The 20,524-nt window shown below is 39.9% G+C and overlaps 3 protein-coding genes across 4 annotated transcripts; 1 reads left to right on the top strand and 2 right to left on the bottom strand.

The window, feature by feature from the left end:
- Positions 1 to 4,434: 4,434 nt before the first annotated feature.
- Positions 4,435 to 6,248, top strand: LOC116416784. 2 transcript variants are annotated; one of them, XM_032598509.1, is made up of 3 exons: positions 4,435 to 5,549; positions 5,629 to 5,900; positions 5,986 to 6,248. In XM_032598509.1, exons 1-3 carry the CDS (start codon positions 5,273 to 5,275, stop codon positions 6,091 to 6,093), a joined length of 657 nt encoding a protein of 218 aa, XP_032454400.1. In that variant the 5' UTR covers positions 4,435 to 5,272; the 3' UTR covers positions 6,094 to 6,248. The 2 variants fall into 2 exon arrangements, with proteins under 2 accessions (XP_032454400.1, XP_031782283.1); XM_031926423.1 differs by having other exon boundaries at positions 4,438 to 5,549; positions 5,629 to 5,907.
- Positions 5,780 to 6,743, bottom strand: LOC103317666. Its single transcript, XM_032598510.1, has 2 exons — positions 6,254 to 6,743; positions 5,780 to 6,180 (listed from the first exon to the last, which is right to left on the bottom strand). The coding sequence occupies exons 1-2, from the start codon at positions 6,544 to 6,546 to the stop codon at positions 6,054 to 6,056; spliced, it is 420 nt and encodes a 139-aa protein (XP_032454401.1). The 5' UTR covers positions 6,547 to 6,743; the 3' UTR covers positions 5,780 to 6,053.
- A 10,507-nt stretch (positions 6,744 to 17,250) lies between these two features.
- LOC100679631 lies at positions 17,251 to 19,077 on the bottom strand. The gene is made up of 2 exons (XM_003427316.4): positions 18,707 to 19,077; positions 17,251 to 18,629 (listed from the first exon to the last, which is right to left on the bottom strand). Exons 1-2 carry the CDS (start codon positions 18,938 to 18,940, stop codon positions 17,904 to 17,906), a joined length of 960 nt encoding a protein of 319 aa, XP_003427364.3. The 5' UTR covers positions 18,941 to 19,077; the 3' UTR covers positions 17,251 to 17,903.
- Positions 19,078 to 20,524: the final 1,447 nt, after the last annotated feature.

Genomic DNA, 20,524 nt, shown 5'->3' with positions numbered 1-20,524 from the left:
AGTGCGTATATTTTGAATAAACTCACTATACCTCATATCTAGAAGTAAATGTTTCATTCAATTAAAGCATAAAACTTACGGTCTTTGTCTTCAGCAATTCAGCAAGTCGTACGTCTGCAAAAAGCACACTCTCAGAAACGTCAGAAAAGCGGTGACAGCTCTAGAAAAAGACAGTCCAAGTTTTGTCGACGACTGGATTAAAAATCAGGGTACGGATAAAGTTGATGGCGGATAACATTCCACATGTATAATACAGAAACAGAATAAACTTTAATAAAATATATTAAATTAAACTATACTAATAACAAAAGTGTACTTCGCACTGGCTTATACACTTATCTCTGCACACGAGTAGGTGATGCAGCGGCCGTTTGCGTAAAGCGCGTTGCGCCAACTCCGTATAACGAGGCTCCAAAGACAGAGAGCCACGGCGAAGACGCTCAAGTGTAATAATAACGCCGGCATTCTCTATAATAGTTATGAGAATATTATCGCGCGGCACGCAACGGTACTGCACACATCTACACATCACACCGCGAGACGTGTGGTAGATTCCGTATTCCACAGTTATATATACACGACGGCTGACCCTTGAAATATGATACGACATTTTTCATCGCGTACACGGCTCCTTTCTTGACTTATAATCACGTATAGCCGGCAAAAGTTTAGCGAAAAATAAAAACGTTACGGATTATGGCAAAGTAATCGCTCGTAACGACGCGCAGCGTCATAATGATCGTGGAATCGCGCATTACAATATCTCGGGCACTAAACCGAATTTATCGCCGGCGCGCGTTTTCGAGAAAGAGTATAAAGCCAAGTGAGAGACTTTAATGACAGACGAGTGCGATTGCGGCAGCGCGAATTCGCGCGTTAATCCGTGGAAAATCGCGCGCATCAGTCAGCTCGTTAACGACTACCCTAGTACGTAAAAAGTCTTCGTCCTCCCCACTCGATTCACTCGTCCGCCGAGCTCTTATACGTGCGCTAACGTCGCGACCGGAGGATAAGAGTCTGAGAGACTGGGTTTCCTCTCGCATAGTTGACACTAAGCGATACACGTGGGCAATTTATAGTTTCAAAACAAAAGAGTCGCGGCGTCGGTGGCGGCAGTCCGGTGATTGATGGAAAGCCAAAACGTGACGCGAGGTCGCAATGCCGATAATTGCGGAATGCGGCTGATGCGCGCGAGAGGCTCATCGCCGATGTGTATATGTATATGAATGTATATGATCGATGTCGTCGCGAGCTCGGTCTGTCCGCGCGCGACCTATCGCCGACGCCGGTATATTTGATAAATTGGAAAATTCCTCAGACGTAGCTGTTGTCCTGCGCTTTGTGCGACTGCCATGAAGAAGAAAAATCGCGCGACGAGCGCCGAGAAATATCGTTTATTGTTCGCCGCCGCCTCGTTATAATACAGCCTGTAAACAATTGCGAAAGCTCCCACTAACTCACTCGCTGTTCTGCTAATGGGCTAATTTGTTGCAGAGGCTTCGGATTCTGGGTAGACGACGAGTGAGCAATTTCTGGGCCTATGTAGGTCGGGACGACGAGAAGCTTCAGGCAAAAAAAAAAAAAAATAGAGTGTCAAGTTCGTCCGGGGGATTAGTCACGAGCTATTGCTCTTGCGGTACTGCTCGAAGACAAAAAGAGCTGTAAAATCTTTATAGTTGCATAGCCACATCGATTTACGACCATGCGCGTAATCGGGGATCACCGAAAAGGCTGTGTGTGTGGTGCAAAATGGAAATCAATATAAATCAATTAAAATTTTTATTGGCGCTATATATAGGTCATTACGATAATTACTTTTTTCACAAAATTTAATTAAACCGTGCGAAAGTCTGCCTAATATACCCGCTGCTAATAAAAATATTGCCAAACCGCTACCTGCGCGTATTTCGCAGCTTTACAGCGCTTTTTCTGGTCCTATAAATGAAAAAAAACCTGCGCGTGCCTGATTGTATGCAAAACTTTCGATCCGTAATTCACAAATTAATAATACGCTTTACGCGTGTACGTAATCGCTTGGAAAGAGGAGTTCTCGGCCGAAATCGTTGCTGCATATGCGCCGCGCCAATATACGAGTACACGCAATAAATCGTAAATGGCTAATAACGATGAGTTTGAAATCGTTGTTCTGAGAGCTGGTCGACGATGCTTAATTTATTCTTACCAATGGGGCTATGCACTTCCCGATACTGCGAAATAACGTTGCGAAAAAAAACCGCTGGCAATTCATTGGCACTTAGCTTCCTCCAACTAAATTCGTAGTTCCAATAAATAAGATATTGTTTAAATATACACTATGTTAATGATTTTATTATTGTTTTCAAATAAATAATCTACACACGCAAAAACGCTAAAATACAAGTCGAGACGCACAAGGGCAATCGTATGCTCTGCTGTCGCATTCTTCTCTTAAAAAAATGATGGCCTTTGTTGTGAAGCATTTAATAAGTGATTCTGATTGGTTGCTGGTTGGTTGCCTAGGCAACAAGATCAGAACAGCGCTTTAAATTCATAACCCTCAAAACAGTCATAACTCATAATCCTGGTAGAAATGTTTGAGGTGTTTAAAATGAAATGTGGAAACCTTGATAACAGATAAAATATATGTAATATAACTAGCAAGAAATTTTAGTAAAAATTAATCATTACCAAGAGTGTGTAGATGTACAACATGTCTATTGAAAAGTGGCACCCTAACCCTATTTGAAGTAGTAATAAAGTGTGTGAATATTATTTAGTTTTTTTTTTAAATGTCAGTGAGAAGTTCAATTAAAAGAATAAAGAGTTTGAAGATATATAACTGTGTCTCTGTGCCCAAAGTCGCCCTCGGTGAGGTTTGAGAGGTGAATTTAAAGAAAAGTTCAGTATCCGAGCCAGTAAGTTTAGGTCTATCATTATACAATGCTCTTTGAATTGTAAAAAGGCTACTAGACAACTAAAATATGACACTGTCACTTCCTATGCTACCTAGAAAATATGTTTCCTAGAAAACAAAAGATGATTCTGATTTAACTGTTTTCGTTCATATTTTCACATTCAGGGTAATGCGAATTTTTTAATTGAGCAGGTCAAATTTTGCTTGTAGACAGACACAGAAACTACCATCTCTAACACACTGTATTTCTGGTTTCCAGTGTATTTTTACATGAAGAAAGTGATAAGTATTTTAGCATTTTGTCAAGGCATTAATTAGAATTTTGACTTTTAACAGTTGTAAAAGATTTTGAGACCGATACCTATTCTCCATTTTTGCATTTTTTCTCATTCGAAAACTAACAGGTCTAGAAAGCTCATATTTTGCATATAGATTTCTTTTGTGATTGTAGAAAGATATTTAAAGTTGAATCAACGTTAACTGAAATACTTTTGTGTTCGACTACAACACCCATAATAATTATTTAGTCGTATAGCATGAGTTTGCATTCACATCAGTGTCGGAGTCGAAATCAGAAGTTTTTCAGTTAAGGTCGATTCAACTTTAAATATGCTGACATGACAATATATGCTGACAAATTATAGAAAATTAGGACATCTAGATAGTAATGTATGCTGTGCACAAACTTATTAAAAATAATAATTTTTGAATAATTATAAACAATTTATATATAATGTGTATATTAGCATGACAACTGTGCAAAATATCTTGTCCAGCAAAACTGAGCTCAAAATATACTTTTTTTAAATCATTATGACTTGTCGGTAAGATAGAAATTTTGCATTTTGCTTGACATCAGCGATTATGGCCAAAATTAAAGTAAATAAAAATTAAAATATTAGCAGATGTTAGTGTGCCGCCCAACACTTATGGTAGATTTTCTACCAGTGTTATTAGAGAGAGATAGAATCAAGAGCACACGAAGCGCGCCTTTATTCCTAGTATATTATAATAGCGAGGAATAAGCTCAGTGCTCCCCATAGCTATAGATATAGTAGCTGATGTTAAATTCGTCGTTGATTCTTGTTATTCCTCTGAATCTTCCGTTTGTATATACATACATGTAGCTCTTTATTCCCGACTCGCCGGGGATAAGGTACTAACTTTATGCTGGGGTGTGTTAAAAAAGAAGTTTATTCACGGCTTAACTATATAATAGCCATTTTATTCTCTGAAAAGCGGGACTGAAGTAGCTTTTTATTCCCACGTGTATTTTTTGTCCCTCATTTGCGGGAATTAAGTAACTTTATTCTCTCATTTGTGGGAGTAAAATGTTTAATTTTCTGAAAAATTGAAAAAAAAAATTAATTTTAGAAACTTGAAAATTTTTGAAAATTTCATTTGCATTGACTTAAGTCTCATTTTGCAAGGGAATTGTTCGGGTTAGGAGCGGAAGGATGATGTGTGTGTGTGTAGTTTGGCTTAAACTTGGAGTCCGTATATATATAATTTATTTCGGTATATAATAAGTCTCGATACAAGTTTACAACGTTGTCTTCGCAGTGTCGCCTTAACCTAGGTTATCTCTCTACTACTATTGACGAGAGCTGCGAATGAAGTGTCCGTCCGTTAGAATTTTCCGCCGAGCTGGGCCCTGCTCTTCTCCCTCTACAGGGTCGTTTCTCCCTCCTTGTCCTGCTTGGAGGACTGCGCGGGGGTGGTCGTAGCTTCGTGCTAAGAATCTCGTTGCTTGCTCCCCCCCTCTCGCTCCCTAGTCAACGCCGCCCTCCCTACGACCTCCGGACACCACCGGAGCAACGGCACGCCATCTTCGAACTCGCGGCCTATCGCGACGCCATCAGGTGACCTACATTTGGCACCGGGAGCCTTTGCTCCCTCATGAGGTCTAAAGCCTCGTCGGACTCCCGAGCATTAGGCGGACCTGCATTGGGCACCGGGAGCTTAGCTCCCTCGTGAGGTCAACAAGCCTCGTGGAGTTGCCGACGAGCTATTCGGCGCCGCGTCCGCGAGTCAATCGGCTTGCGTCCGTGCTATGTGATAGGGCGCGCTCCGGGGAGAACAGGCTTCTACCTCAGCATTCAATTCTGCAGGCCGACTTATTCATGCGTACATCCATACACGCACGCATAGCCCACACATCCTACGCTTACAAAATTTCCGTAGGTCCTATTCGCTGGCGCGCTACACGTAACATACCTCGTGTAGCACGCAAATCTAAGGCTCTGTCTTCATTGGGATCTCATACACGCGCCCTGACCCCTCGTGGCAAGCCGTTGAAGTACTGTATCCCACAGCTTTGCATTAGCAGCATAGCGATTTGCAAGTTATTTGCATGTTTTTATTAAAAAACTAATTACAATGGAAGTCGGAGAGTTCGCACCACGTCCAAAAAGTTGTAACCGGGATTATTGTGCAGTGAAAGGTTGTGAGAGTAATGCAGCAAAAAATTCAAGTCTTAGTTTTCATCGCTTCCCGAGGCCAAACGGACGCTTCGTAAGCAGCCAGAATATTTTCAACAACTCCGAAAAAATTGATTTGTTCCAAGCCTGGAAAATCATTTTGAAAATTACAAACATAACTGAGAGGAAAACAGTATGTTCAAGGCATTTTCTAAAAAGTGATTACTTTTTCCCAGGTAAGGTATTCTTCTATATCAAAAAGTGAGGTTATCGTCTGCTATCGACATAAATGAGTGTGTACATTTTTTGTTACAGATGCTCACTCATGCAGAAGACGCTTGAAAAAGGACGCAGTCCCTTCTTGTTATTTACCTGGTGATAACAGAAAGAAAGTGAATGAAATAAGAAATAAAGCTAGATGGCAAAGACGAATGCAACGGAGCAATATGAATAAAAATGTAACTACTTCAATCAAGAAATCAGCAAAAGCAAGTGCCTCCATAGCAGCAGTTTTGAAATTCTTGGGTGCAAACGTACTCTGGAATTTTTTCTTCCATTCAACTTCACTTCTCCTTGACTTTGTATATGTAAACAGTCCGTAACATATAGATCCTGTTATCCGGTACTGCCTTTCACGTATCCAATGGGCATAATGATCTTTTGTATTTTCAGATATTGTTTGCAGATTGTGTGAAAGATGATCAATGGTATTCAGGCAACAGTCTTGTAGAACTGGCACTTCAAATTTCTGTATATATTTGCATAGTGTCACTGTCTTGAGCTTCCAAAATTATCTTGATGACTTCTTTTTCAGCTTGGCTGACTTTGCTTTTTTCTTTCAAAACAATTGGATCGTGTCTTACTAATCTACAATTTCAAATAATATTAAAATATGTATGCATCAATAAAGCAATATAATAGAGAAATTACAGTAACTTACTCATGCTTAGCTAAGGCAGACATTGGCAGTTGATTGCGAATGATACATGCAATTTCACTCAGTTTTGACTCCGATACTTCTACTTCTGGTACAGGTTTTCTTTTCTTTTTAACTACAACTGCCTGATCTTGTGACCCAGAAGAACTTTGATTGGATTGTAGAGTATCAATTTCTCCAAGTTCGTTCTCAGCAATCACCTCATATTGTTCAGGTTCTAAGCAACGTTGGATCGAGGATGCATTGACAATTTTCTTTGTTTTTACAGCAGGCTCCGCAAAACAAGAATGTTGCATTAATGGAGCTGCATCATACTCTTCCAAGGCCTTGCTGTGATCTTGATTCCAACCACATTTTTTGTCTGTACAAGACAAAACTTTCAAGTCATCACCTTTTCTGCACAAAATATTTTCTACTTATAAAAATCACATAAACATGAATTTTGGTTAGGTATGTACAAATTACAAACTTACTGGTAAATATACAAAAGAGTGGCTACGATGTGCTTGCATTTTTCGCCTAGACCAGCTTTACAAGTGCATTTGAAATGCAGAATATCGCCGTTTCTTGATATCTCCCCATTTATCTCATGAGGACTTTTACCTTTAACAGCAGTCGTCTGCAAGCAGACAGCTGAGATGCTGGTCGTGCCACTGTCTTCTGATACTGTAGTTTTACCGCATTTTATAATAAATTTTGACTTATAAACCCTTTCACCTTTATAAATTTACGCTGTTCGGGATTAGTTCCAGCGTAATCGTAAATATTCTTCATGCTTATCATTTTTAAGCTTAAGTACTAGCTTCGCGCTATCTAAACACAGCATAACATGTGGGACACTCCCGCCATGTTGGCATACTATATATATTAATCCCACCCATGTGTGAGATCCCAATACTTGTGTCGCGTGTCGCGTGCCGCGTAATACAGTATTTAAAAGTTAATTATCAAGTTTAAATATCAAGTTTAAATATAAAGTTTACAGTATTTAAAAGTTAATTATCAAGTTTAAATATATTTAATTAGCATTTCAAAAAAGTAAAGTGAAATAACAGACTTAAGAACAACTGTAGAAAAACTCCGTAACAGTTTTGTTGTTATAATTCTAACCTATAGGTTACAATCATCAAAGCAAGTTCGATTGACGATATAGAGCAGAAGCGAAATTGCGACGTTGCCAAAATATTCCAGAATACCGAAACGAGTGAACTGACGGCACGCGGCACGCGATACGCAACACGGGTATACCGTGAAGACAGAGCCTAACACGCAAACCCGCACATTGCATATCGCACTTTTGAGCCGCTATGCTCATCGCCATTTTCGGGGTAGCAAGTTTCTGGAAAGATGCTTCGATCTGTTAATACCGTCGTCGTGCGTTGCCGCACGTTCGCATCGAGCGATTTTACTAGCTATCGTCCGAGCGGTCCCGACCAAAAAACCCCAGCGCTGTCTGCGTCGTTTACGCACCATGCTTTCCGAGCGGCTTTTCTTTCGGGACGCGTTTTATGACCGGTCCCTTTTCAATTGCGGGCCTCTGGGTTTTTCCCGGCCCGGACCTTCCATACGGCCGGCCATTAGCGCGCCTCGCCCAGTCGGACAGCCACGCTTAGCGTCACACGCCTCGATCGCCGTATAGCGCTTGGCCCTCATAAAGGCTCCCTTTTTAATCCGGAACATCTTGGCCCTCATAAAAACCCCTTTTTAATCCGAAACATCTCGGCCCTCATAAAAGCCCGTTTTTAACCCGGAACAGGAATGAAGTGGCTACGCAGTTAAGTCGTGAATAAAGTTCTATATGCAACACGGGACTAAAGTCGATTATTCCCTCGGGTGATTTACTGATCGCGGGAATAATCATCGACTTTAGTCCCTTATTGTATAATGTACTATTACGCACGCTCCGCGTGAGTTTAACTACATTTTCCGCCCCCCTGTCTCAAAAAATATCGCTCGATACGCGTGCTTTTTTTTTATTCTATACTCGCGTGATTGTTACCCTCGCTGCGTGTAGAATTAAATTTTGCGCACTAGTATCGAAATAAACTATTGAAGCCTTTGACTACATTTTTTTAGAGATATAAGGAATAAAAAAATTTTCAAAAAAAATTGAAACCTTGATATCTTAAGAAAAAAAGCTGTTCAATGAACTTAGCCAAACCACATAAAATATCTCATTTTTCCCAAAATCTCAAGTGCAATAAGGACTTTTTATGTCCGTAATCGAGGCACAAAAAACTCATTTTTTTTCAGTTTTCCGTTTATTACTGAAAAAATAAGTGGTCAAATCACTTAAAATTAATGGGATATAGTTTGACACGTGACCCATCGACATAATTTTTTTCGTGAGGTTATGATGCTTAGTTTCAGAGATATGGATTTAAAAAAAAATTACCTTTTCCATTTTATCTGAATTGTTTGTAACAATGGGAAGATTGATAAACAACGCAAAATAGTGTTTTTCAAAAATCAAAAAATGGCCATAAAAAAAGTAGTTGAGAAAATAAAAATTAACTATTTTTCCCGAATTTAGAATTTAGAAATAGATATGCATGTCAAATTTTATTGACATTGACGGAGTAGTGCCAGAAATATTACGGTATACATACACACACACACACACCTCCATACGGACATTTTCTAAAAATATTTGATTTTAACCTGTTACAATGCCGCTACCCTAAGCGGGTCTTGGGCGTTGTCGTCCAGATCGGACGGGTGGGTGCCTATCACCACTACACAGCGCGTCCTTAGGTTGCGGATAGAGGAACAGCCCCTGAGAAAGAGGTTAGCTGCGAATAAATTGAATAAGCAGCCGCGGACAGCCGATAGGAACAGGCGTGGGTGTGATGAGCCCACACTGTCGAACGCATTCATCTAGAAACACTACGCAAGCACCACAACAACAAAAACACTTCACATTATCTCTTATCTCTCAATCTATCTCTTTCATCACACATTACAAAAATGGGCCAAAATCCTGCTGCCGAGGAGGATGCGGGAGCGATGACAACTGCCCCGAAAGGGGATGTGTAGAATGATTCGTCACCTGGTCTTACGCGGTAACGATGCCAGCGAAGGCGCGCTGCCTTGCAGGGGGGCGTTAGGATGTGAGAATGAAACCGTAGTGTGTCTGACGACGAATTGACACTGTCCTCGTCAAAGTCGGAAAGCTCTCATACTTAGTTCTAGAGAGGTATGGGGGTTATCACCTCTAGAACGGTGGACTTACCTGCGATCGGAACAGGATCCGAAGCGCGCGGGTTTAACATAACATCATGGCTCAAAAAAATCAAATCCGAACCAAAAGGGACTTAAGGGTCGGAACTTGGAATGTTCGCAGTCTATACAGAGCAGGTGCGTTTAAAGAACTCGTAAAGGAAGCTGATAGGTACAATCTAGATTTGGTAGCAATACAGGAATCGCGGTGGCCAGATGGCGGAGTACTAGCATCGGGTAACTTCACGTACCTGTATGGGGCCGGGAGTGGGGGATCTCTAGGCACCGGATTTCTCGTAAGCAAAAGCATCATACATTCGGTTAAAAGTTTCAAATCCGTCAATGATAGGCTCTCGTACATCATTATCGAAGGTGAATGGTATAGATATGTATTTATTAATGTACACTGTCCTACGGAGGACAAAGAAGAAGCTAAGGATCTCTATTACGAAACTTTAGAGCAGGTAATCGACCAGTTCGCGTCTTACGACACAAGAATAGTATTAGGCGATTTCAATGCTAAAATAGGTAGGGAGGAAATGTTTAGGCCTACTATAGGTAAGGAAAGCCTGCACGAAGCCAGCAATGATAACGGTATTAGGGTCATAAATTTCGCGGCGGCAAAAGATCTTATAATCAAAACTACGTGTTTTAAGCACAAGAACATACACAAGGCAACGTGGACATCGCCGGACGGGGCCACACAGAACCAAATTGATCATTTCCTCATTGAAAAAAGACGTCATACTAATGTTCTTGACGTAAGGGCTTACAGAGGGGCAGATAGCGACTCGGACCACTTCCTAGTAGTAGCCAAATTAAGAGCTAGACTAGTAGCGAATCAAAATAGTAAGCGAGCAAACAAGGTAGAAAGCTTCGATATTGAGAAACTACGAGATAGAACAGAGCGAATTAGGTACCAGATTGAAATTAATAACAGGTTTTAGGCACTTGAAGAAGCAAACACATCGCCGGAGGGGAATGACGAACCGAATAGCTTTTGGGGGGACATCGAAAAAACGGTAAAAGAGGCCGCGAACAAAGTACTGGGTAAAAAGAAAAAGCCAAAGAGCAAACCATGGTTTGACGAAGAGTGCGAACTCTGGGTTGAAAGGCGCAAAAAGGCTAAATTAGATAGCTTACAAAATAGAAGCGATAGGACCGTAGAAGAGTATTCTAACGTAAGGAAATGGACGAGCGCGATCTACAGAAATAAGAAGCGGGAGTATCAAAAGAATCTTATTAGGAGAATAGAAACTAACAGTAAGGAAAATAACCCCCGCGAAATGTACAGAGGGATTAACGCCATCAGAAAGGGTTTTAGGAGTAGAGCGCAATTGATGAAGGACGAAAACGGGGACCTCGTAACAAATAACAACGAATTACTGTCGCTGTGGAAAAATTATTTGGATAAATTATTAAACGTGCACGAAAATAGCGAAGAATTAGGGGTCGAAATTCACACTGCTGAACCCCACGTGGAGGAACCGAGCTACCAAGAAGTAGAGGCCGCGATTAAAAAACTAAAAAACAACAAAGCCGCGGGAAATGACTCTATACCAGCTGAGTTACTCAAATATGGGGGCGTCGAGCTCACTTTCAAAATCTATAAACTAGTATGTGCCATCTGGAAAAATGAAACAATACCCGAAAATTGGAAGGAATCTATCATTATACCGATTTTTAAAAAGGGGGATAAGACAGACTGCAATAACTATAGGGGTATTTCACTTTTAGCAACGTGCTACAAAGTTCTGTCAAAAGTAATACAAGCTAGACTCACTCCATTCGCGGAAGATATAGTAGGAGATTATCAGTGCGGATTTCGGCGCAACAGATCGACGAGCGATCAAATGTTTACCATAAGACAGTTGTTAGAGAAAAAGTGGGAATTTTGCGAAATCATACACCAACTATTTATAGATTTTAAAAAAGCGTACGACTCTATTAAGCGAAGCAAAATGTATCAAATTCTAGTACTTCTCGGTGTACCGAAAAAACTCGTGAGATTAATTCAAATATGTCTGAACGGAAGCACGGGAAAGGTCCGAGTAGGCGGTAATGTATCAGAACCCTTCATGATACGCGATGGTTTAAAACAAGGGGATGGACTCTCTACGGTGCTGTTCAACTTAACGTTAGAGTATGCCGTTAGAAAAATGCAGGTTAGCCAGATGGGCGCAACGCTTAATGGAACAACGCAGATACTAGGCTACGCAGATGATTTGGATATACTGGGGGATTGTAGGGAAACGGTAGCAAGAAACGCGGAAATCCTCATAAAAGCGGTGGAGTATACAGGGTTAGAAGTGAGTGAATCAAAAACAAAGTACATGATTGTGGATAAGCTAGGGATCTGCAGAGGGGAGGAAGATCTCAGAGTTGGGAATTTTACTTTTGAAAAGGTTAGCGAATTCAGGTATCTGGGTACGACCATAAATGATAGAAACGAGATTAATGTCGAAATAAATAAGAGACTCCATTCGGGTAATGCTTGCTTCTACGCCGTGAGTAATTTACTTAAGTCGAGGCTGTTGTCTAAAAACGTTAAAATAAGAATATACAGGACAATAATACTGCCGGTGGTTCTGTACGGGTGCGAAACGTGGGCTCTCACTAAGCAGGCGGACAACCGTTTTAGGGTATTTGAAAATAAAGTCTTGCGAAAAATATACGGGCCGAAGAAAGATGAGGAAACCGGGGAATGGAGGAGACTACACAATGATGAGTTACACAATCTGTACGCGTCACCAAATATTAACAGAATAATAAAATCGCGCAGATTGGGATGGGCAGGGCACGTAGCGAGAATGGGAGACGACCGTACGGCAGCGCGTGTCATGAAGGGCAGGCCGATGGTAACGCGACCTCTAGGTAGACCTAGACGTTGATGGGAGGACAACGTAAAAGCGGATCTAGTAGAAATAGGACGGGTGGGTGTCGATCGGAGAGGTGCATCTTGGGTGGGGTTGACACAAGATAGAGCAGCGTGGAAGGCTTGCGTAGATGAGGCGATGAACTTTCGAGTTCCAAATGCCATGTAAAAAAAAAATTTGATTTTAACTTCTAACACACCAAAAAGTATTTTCTAGAAGTTTTGACAAAACTCAATTTTATTATTACAAAGCTTCCTCTGGGAGGAAGCAATTACTGGAACGAATCCCCTGGTAGAAATCGCAACCAATTTTAACCCAAAAATAAGCATATGAGTGTCGAATTAGCTTATCTAAGCCAAGAATATTGGGTTATAATTGGCTAACAGCGACATCGTTTTAACGCAAGAATAAGGTTATTTTTGCCCATATTGTTTTCAAAGAAGAGATACGTAACCTCAAATGTAAATAATAATGAAGCAAAGCAAAAAAAAAAACGCGATAAATATTGATAGAATATCGAGTCGAAACTCGTTACTCGGGCGTTTTCGAGGTTGATGAACACGAATATAGCGACGGCAACGCTCCCCGAGGTACCTGGTGTCCGGGGTGGGCAGTATCAACGTCGTCTCCTAGAGTTTCACGGAAAATTAACGACATTTTTTGTCGAGACTCGTTGATTGGAGGTTTTTGAGGTCACTGAATACGAGTAAACTAACGATAATGGCTTTCTAGGTACCTGCATGGTGTCCAGGGTAAACAGTATCAACATCATATCCTGGGATTATCTTAAGTATAGCACCATATCCATGCTCAGTGGCCCCATAAATCCGTGAGTAACGTATTTCACTTAATTACTATTAAATTCCCGTAAAAACTCCAGAAGATGACGTTGATACTATTCATCCTGGGCACTAGGTAACTCAAGGAGCGTTGATGTTACGATATTCGTGTTCTGCGATCGCAAAAACTCCCGAGTAACAAGTTTTGGCTGATTATGTTTCAATATCTCTCAAAACTCCAGGAGACGACGTGATACTGTCCATCCTGGGTACCAGGTACCTCAGGGAGCGTTGCCGTCGTTATATTCGTATTCAGCGACCTCGAAAACCCCCAATCAACGAGTCACGACAAAAAAGTTGTTAATTTTCCGTGAAATTCTTGGAGACGACGTGATACTGTCCACCCTATGGGCACCAGGTACCGTGGGGAGCGTTGCCGTCACAATATTCGTGTTCTGCGACCGCAAAAAGCCCCCTAGTAACGAGTTTCGTCTGATTATTTATTAAATTCCCATAAAACTTCAGGAGACGACGTGATACTGTCCACCCTGGGCACCAGGTACCTAGGAGAGCGATGCCGTCACGATATTCGTGTTCTGCGACTGCAAAAATTCCCGAGTAGCAAAACTGGAATTATTTCCGTAAATATTTATGGAGTTCTTATTTATTGTCTCTTTCGCTGCACTTTATATAGGTTGTGCTCGCATTCGACGCGCATATTAACTCATTATAAAGCTTTAAATTGGGTAAAAATTGGGTTATTTTTAACGAAAGAAATAAGGTTATTTTTACTAAGCAAGTCTACGCCTACGCTAATTCTTCTATCAGGATCCTGGTTAATTAGAATATTCATATTATAATTGTTAAACTCACATTCATCTTTCGGCAGCTTGTACGAGAGTGATGAATAAACTTCATCCTCTGAGCTCTTATAAAGTTCTAGCAATTTGTAAAACCAATTTCCCTATAACGTCAGCGTAATTGAAACAAAAGCGCCATAAAAATAGGCTACCGGCCCATATATCTCCTCGACTCCGTGCAGCCGCGCGCACACAACGGCGGCAGCGTCGTCTTCGTCGTTCCTCCGATACGAAGAAAAATCGTCCATTCGCTCGCTGGGTGCACATAGCAGTGAGTGTTTACGTATGTTGTATGTATACGCACCTACACATGCGCGCGAAGTAATCTCTTGCGACGAAGACGACGCTTTAACTCTTCTTCACGGCTTGTGCAACTGCGCAGAGCGATGTTGCGAGCGAATTTTCATGCTTAGATCATCGGCTGATGCCGACTGGAATTCTGCGCCCGCAGATGCGCGGACATGTGTCAAGTCTTAGGTTCATACTTTTTTGGTGGAATTCGGTAGATTGCTTGCTTTGCGAGCGAAGAGAGGCAGCTGTTGCTCAAGAGTATGATTAGTGGAGCTCAAGTTTTCTTAATGCGAAATAAAATTATGGGATGCGTCCTATTTTTTCAAGGATTTCATATATGAAATAGATAATTAATTTTATGTGTCATAAGTTATTTCATACGCATAAGCGTCAAAAATACTGTATAAGCTATTATATATATGTGCACGATTTTGTCACTTGAAACTTAGAACAAACAATTCTTAAGTTTTTCTTTAAATCGGCTCCGAAGGAAAGAAGCAACAGACCTAAACATAACGGTTTCAAAATAGTTCAAAAAATATTATTTTTTAGTGTTATGTGCTTGGTATTAATATTGTCAAATAAAGCAGACTATGTAAGAAAACATTTTATATTCTAATTTTTTTTATTATTTGTTAAATACCCACGTTAAAAACCTATGTATAGATTGTATATATAAGTTATATAAAGAGCTTTATATATAATTTATTTATAGAATTGGAACGTTATATACACTATATATAATGTATATATATTCAAATAAAAAAAGAATTTGATACATGATTTATATATAAATTATATAAAATTTATAATAAAAAATATATTAATATATAATAAAAAAATGTAGGTATATATAGTATATAATTTATATATTTTTAATATTTCGATTAAAAATATTATTTTTATAAACCGTTTTTACATGCAATATTCAAAAATTACGATTTTTTCCCGAATAAATTAGGTGGTATACATACATAGCTATCATAGTACAAGTGCTTTTCGTCAACTTCCTGGTAGAAATTAATCTAGAAACTAGCAAGTTCTTAGGATTTTAACACAAGAACTTGCCAGATTTTAGGTTCATTTCTAGCAGTGCTTCGTTTAATAGTGCGGCAGCCAGCTAGGTCCCCGTAGCCTTTTCAAACGGAATGACACCCAGATTTTTCTAATGTATTTTTGCCTGCTGAATCCGAATTTCGAGGGTGGAGTGTAAAAAAATAGCAGGTTATTTGTTATAAACAATTTTCCGGAAAATTGTTGCAAAATTTTAACTTTTCCGTACTAAAAAATATTTTTTCAGATTCCTTGTAAAATTTTAAGAAGGAATTGTTTTTATACATTTTTCCGTAAAATGCATCGTTTCTCTTTAAAACAAGATTAAAGTTTTGGAAATGCAACGATAATATTGCAATATTTTAATTTGTATAGGCTGTCAGAATATCGGTATGAGAAAGTAGTCAATAAATTTAAAAACAACTTGTTGCTATTTAAAATAATTATACTAAGCATTGATTTCCAAAGTGAAGCTTTACAATACTACGAAGATTATTTGGATTACGCGAATCGCGAAGGTAATTTGTTGTATAACATGAAAACAAAATGTTAATTTTTCTTTGTTTAAATTTAAGAATCATATTACATATGCAAACCACTATGATGCGTGCGACGAAGAAATGCGAAAATTCAAGAATAAGCAATAATAATGCTCGGTAAATTAAAATTCTTTGTGAAAATAAATATGCATTTGTTTTATGTATTTTTGGTATGTACTACAAACACTTGGGTATTTAACAATTTGGAACTGGTTATTTAAAATGTATAGAATACTATTTATAACAATTATGTTTTTTGCTCTCAATGTTAACAAAAATATAAGGAAAACCAAAGGTGGGAGAGTCAACCCTTGAACAAGGGTTGACTCTCCCACCTTTGGTTTTCCTTATATTTTTGAATACTATTTATATTTATTGTTGAAGCCATTAATGAGGGTATCACTGCGGATAATAACGCCAAAAATAGGTTGATAGTAGTATTGTTCAACATATTTAAAATCATCGGTTCCAAATTGTTACACACAAATATTATTGTATTGATATAAATAATTATTGTATTGACCAAAAAACCTATAAATAATAGTAAATATTTAATACTGCTAGAGCTGCAGATCTTTTTTCCCTGTGTACATACACTTGATTTTGTATTCCAATATTAACTTTTGACATGTTCTTTTTTAGATTATTCTCAACGAGTACCTCTGCAAGGGACCTCAAAATCGAGAAACTATTAGAAGAATTATTCGAATAGTCCGGTACATCTATTAATTAAGAATATATATCCATTAAAAATATTTGCATGAGATTTTGATTTATATGAGAATATTTATTCATCAAAATTTGAGCAAACCTTATTGTATGTGATAAAGTCAATGTATATGTTTTGACCAATACCCTGATAGAAAATAACCCAACCAAAATGACTTGGCTACTAATTATTGGGTAACCCCGTAAGCCAACGCTTATCCTTGATATAAGCCAATCGTTAAGAAACAGTAGGAAACTTTTTAAAATTATGTTTTAAAAAATTTTTGAAAAAAATTTTAAGTCATATAGCATGAGTAATAAACATTCTTACTAATTTTTTAAATTAGCCATTTATAAGCCAATGAACCTGATAAATCCATGTCGAAATAAGGTACATTTTTACCCAACCGTTTGTAAAATCGTTGGCCAACGCACTCTAATTGGCTTACTAATGGCAAAGGGCACATTTCTACCAGAGTATAGCGAAATATGATTGAATATATATATTTTTAATATGAACTATACCTATGAAGCTTTTCCCTTTTTAGTTTAACTTTATTATTACTCTAAGCATTATAGTAACCGATTTCTACCTATATATATATGACATTCGTTATAAGAAGAGCTTAAATCTCACTTATTTCTTGAGCTTGAAGTCGATTAAAGACGGTTGTATGTTAGTTAATTAGTTTTATTATTTCTAACAAGGATATTTTCATGAAAAATATAACAGAAAAACAAACATTGTAATAATATTTCATTAAATATTGCGACTATAAGAATTACTGTCGATAATTTATTATAACATTCTCGATTTCGAAGACCGGAATCTGACAACAATCAGCTGCGTTATATGCTCTTCATTTCGCCCTTTAATCCTCGCCGGCTTGCGCGTACAAGTACGTGCTTTACGAAGGATTCTATGCACAGTCAAGTCGAAGGCAAATATACTTGAAACCGTAAACTTTATCGTCTGCTCAACAGCGAGTCGGTCTGGGCGAATAGCCGTTGCATAATTGCAAAGGAGTATGCGTTGAAAACAAGATTTTTTTTGAATGTTCAATATACGAGTGAGAAAGAGCTCGCGTGTTTACTTTACGAACGGATGCGCTTTTTCATGCTGAAGCATATAAATTTGAGGTTTATTCGTTTATTTTCTCTATAACGGGATATTTTATTGTGTCTTGATTTTGAAGCTGTTTTATTATACGCTTTTAAATCAATAAAAATGTTGATGGACTGTCGGAGTAATTTTGAAAGGAACTGCTTATTTCTTAATTCATTAAAAACATTAGTTACATCGTTATTTATCAGCCCAAAGTTATATTTTAGCCAATGACGACATTACTGTCTGATCCCGCAACGACGTTACTAATAGATCTAGCCACCTCAAAAGCTAGTCTCACGCCCTCGGCGAACACACGGTGGCCGACGAAGATCAGCGGGCAGTTCGCGGCGACGGTACTGTACACTTTGGCGATGGTGTTCATGATTACTCCAATACTCTCGACCGGACGATCGCTGTCAAGTGCGAGCTGTACGGCGTCCCTCATTCCGGTGCTGAAGTCCGAGGTGATATTCAGCGCTGCGATGATGTGTTTGCGAGCCTCAGCCAGAGCCTCGGATACTCCGGGAATGTAGGGACCCTGGCCATAACCGATCGACGGTGAAAAGGGAGGGACTTCCACAGTTCGGTTTCCATTATCGGTTGCGTTGCCGCTGTTGGTGCCGTTACGGTTATTTCCGATACCCGGGATTCTGGAAACCAGGTCCTCGATGTTGGGAAAAGGAGACATACCACTCAGCAGTCCACCTCCTGATATCAGGCTGCCCAGGCCCGGGATAGCGTTCAAAAACGGAGTAAAAGGTCCGAACAGAGAGCCGGTGCTGTTGCTAGTGGAGTTGGCTGAGCTGTTGGAGTTGAGCGAGGGTAGGAAAGAAATATTAGGAATTTCGGGAATGCTGGGAATGCTGGAAACGCTGGGAATGCCGGGAATGCTGGGGATTTTGGGAAGGCTTGGTGGTTTTAAGTTGAAGCCACCATTTGCGAATGCCTGCATCATAAATTACAATCGTATCGATTACTTGGTACGTTAATATGCAATAGCAGTGTGAATGAGGTAAAAATTACCTGGAACGGTCCGAGGTCAGCAAAGCCACCAATTGAGGCGGCCGTGGTGCAGGCCACGAGAGTTAGCAGAATGCACAACACCTTTCCTTTCATGTCTGCTGTTTCTGTTGGAAGAACTTGACTCTGGCTACCTCGACCTTTGCCGATGCGTTTTATAGCGACGAAAAACGCACTAACTTGCGACGGTGTTGCAGTGCGCATCTGTGTTAGCATAGCACATGTGGCATCTGGCATTCGCACTGTTGCGTCAATTCGCCAAAGTAATTCATTTTAACGCGGAAGAGTGTCTCGAACAAAGAGTCTTTATTCCACTTTTACATAATCCACCGATCGTTCGTGCGACGTCCCCGGCCAGAAACGTCACCACCTACACCCGCGCTACAAGTTTGCCTCCTTCAATTAAGCCATTCCGCGACAATTTTTTCCATCCAATCCCAGCTCCCCTGAAAGCGAAAATTCCACAAAAATCCCACAGATCAGCCACTCAACTGTTTCAGCATCGGCGACGGCTCGTCAAGCGTCACTTCTCGGAAAGTGTGCAATAAAACACCGCGCTCTCCGTCCCGCGCGCTTTAATTACAACGTAATTAACGATAGGACATTGGCATCTCGGCGCGCGCCAGTATAAATCCAATCTTGCAGTGATTCCGCTCGAGAGCATCGACGTCGCGTAGCCGTCGCTTCATAAATTAACGCCGCGCGCTGCTGCCGGGGAGAACAGGAGGCACGACCACGCGCCGAGAGCTGTGGCGATCAATTACCGATCCTCTATACGGCTCCCCACGGTGACGATGTGCGCTGCCGCACGCCGTGTGCTTACTTTTTTTCCACGAGGGCTCAGCGAAAAAGGCTGAAGTAACCACGCTTGAAATCGATTAGCTGTCGGGAAAGTCATCGCGCTGAGTTTCAGCGAATATTATATCGTACGATAGAGTAAGTCCCACTGGATCTTTGATCGAGAAGTGGATTATGCCGTTGGCAAGCTCATTGCCCATGTTCGCGAGAGAATCATTACCTTTTTCTCTGGGTGTAAAGGTGAGAAATATGCTTTTCGTGATTTATTAGAATTCAAGGCATACTTTCCGAGGCATTTAATATTAATCATGTCTGAAAATTGAATTTATGCGTATTTTAGCAAGATGAAAAAAGAAATGATTTATTTGATTAATATACAATCTGGAGAATATAGTCATATCATAATGTTATTAAAATATTTTGCAGGATTAAGCATCGTTCCAAGAATAGAGCATAAGATTTACGCTAATGCATCGCCTGGAACGTCGTGAGGCAATAACAATGGAAGTATTTGACGGGGTGTTAAAAAGTGTATTACACCGCACCTCTACAAATATAATCTTTCTCTTATCTGGCTTTACAAGTCATTCACTCATCTAACTTAACGATGCTCGGCTCGAAACGAAGTTGAGATGAATAAACCGAGAAGCTTTATGTTTTATCGCGTAATCTGCATGCGTTGAGTTTTTGCAATGTGACTACACTAATGCGCAAAGATTATTCACTTCATCGTATACCTAAATCCTCTCGGCAGAAGATTATCGTGCTTCCATAGAAGGCTCAAATTCATTTTTTCCGATGCAAAGTTTGCACGTCCTGGAGCAAAAACCACGATCAACGCCAAAACGGGATACGTTGTGCCAAAAAGAAAATACACTTCACGAAAATTACTTCTGCATAGCGAAAGAAAAGAAACTACTCCGGCGTTCCTTCACATAGAGAAATCCTCCAATTAAGTCCAATGCCTACCCACCAACCGCGACGCTCCTCTCGCAATATTTTTCGAGTCACGTACATCGATTC

This window comes from Nasonia vitripennis, chromosome 3, assembly GCF_009193385.2.
Source record: "Nasonia vitripennis strain AsymCx chromosome 3, Nvit_psr_1.1, whole genome shotgun sequence".
Taxonomy (NCBI): Eukaryota; Metazoa; Arthropoda; class Insecta; order Hymenoptera; family Pteromalidae; genus Nasonia; species Nasonia vitripennis.
The sequence above is the reverse complement of the archived record's forward strand: the minus strand, read 5'-3'. Positions and strand labels throughout refer to the sequence as shown.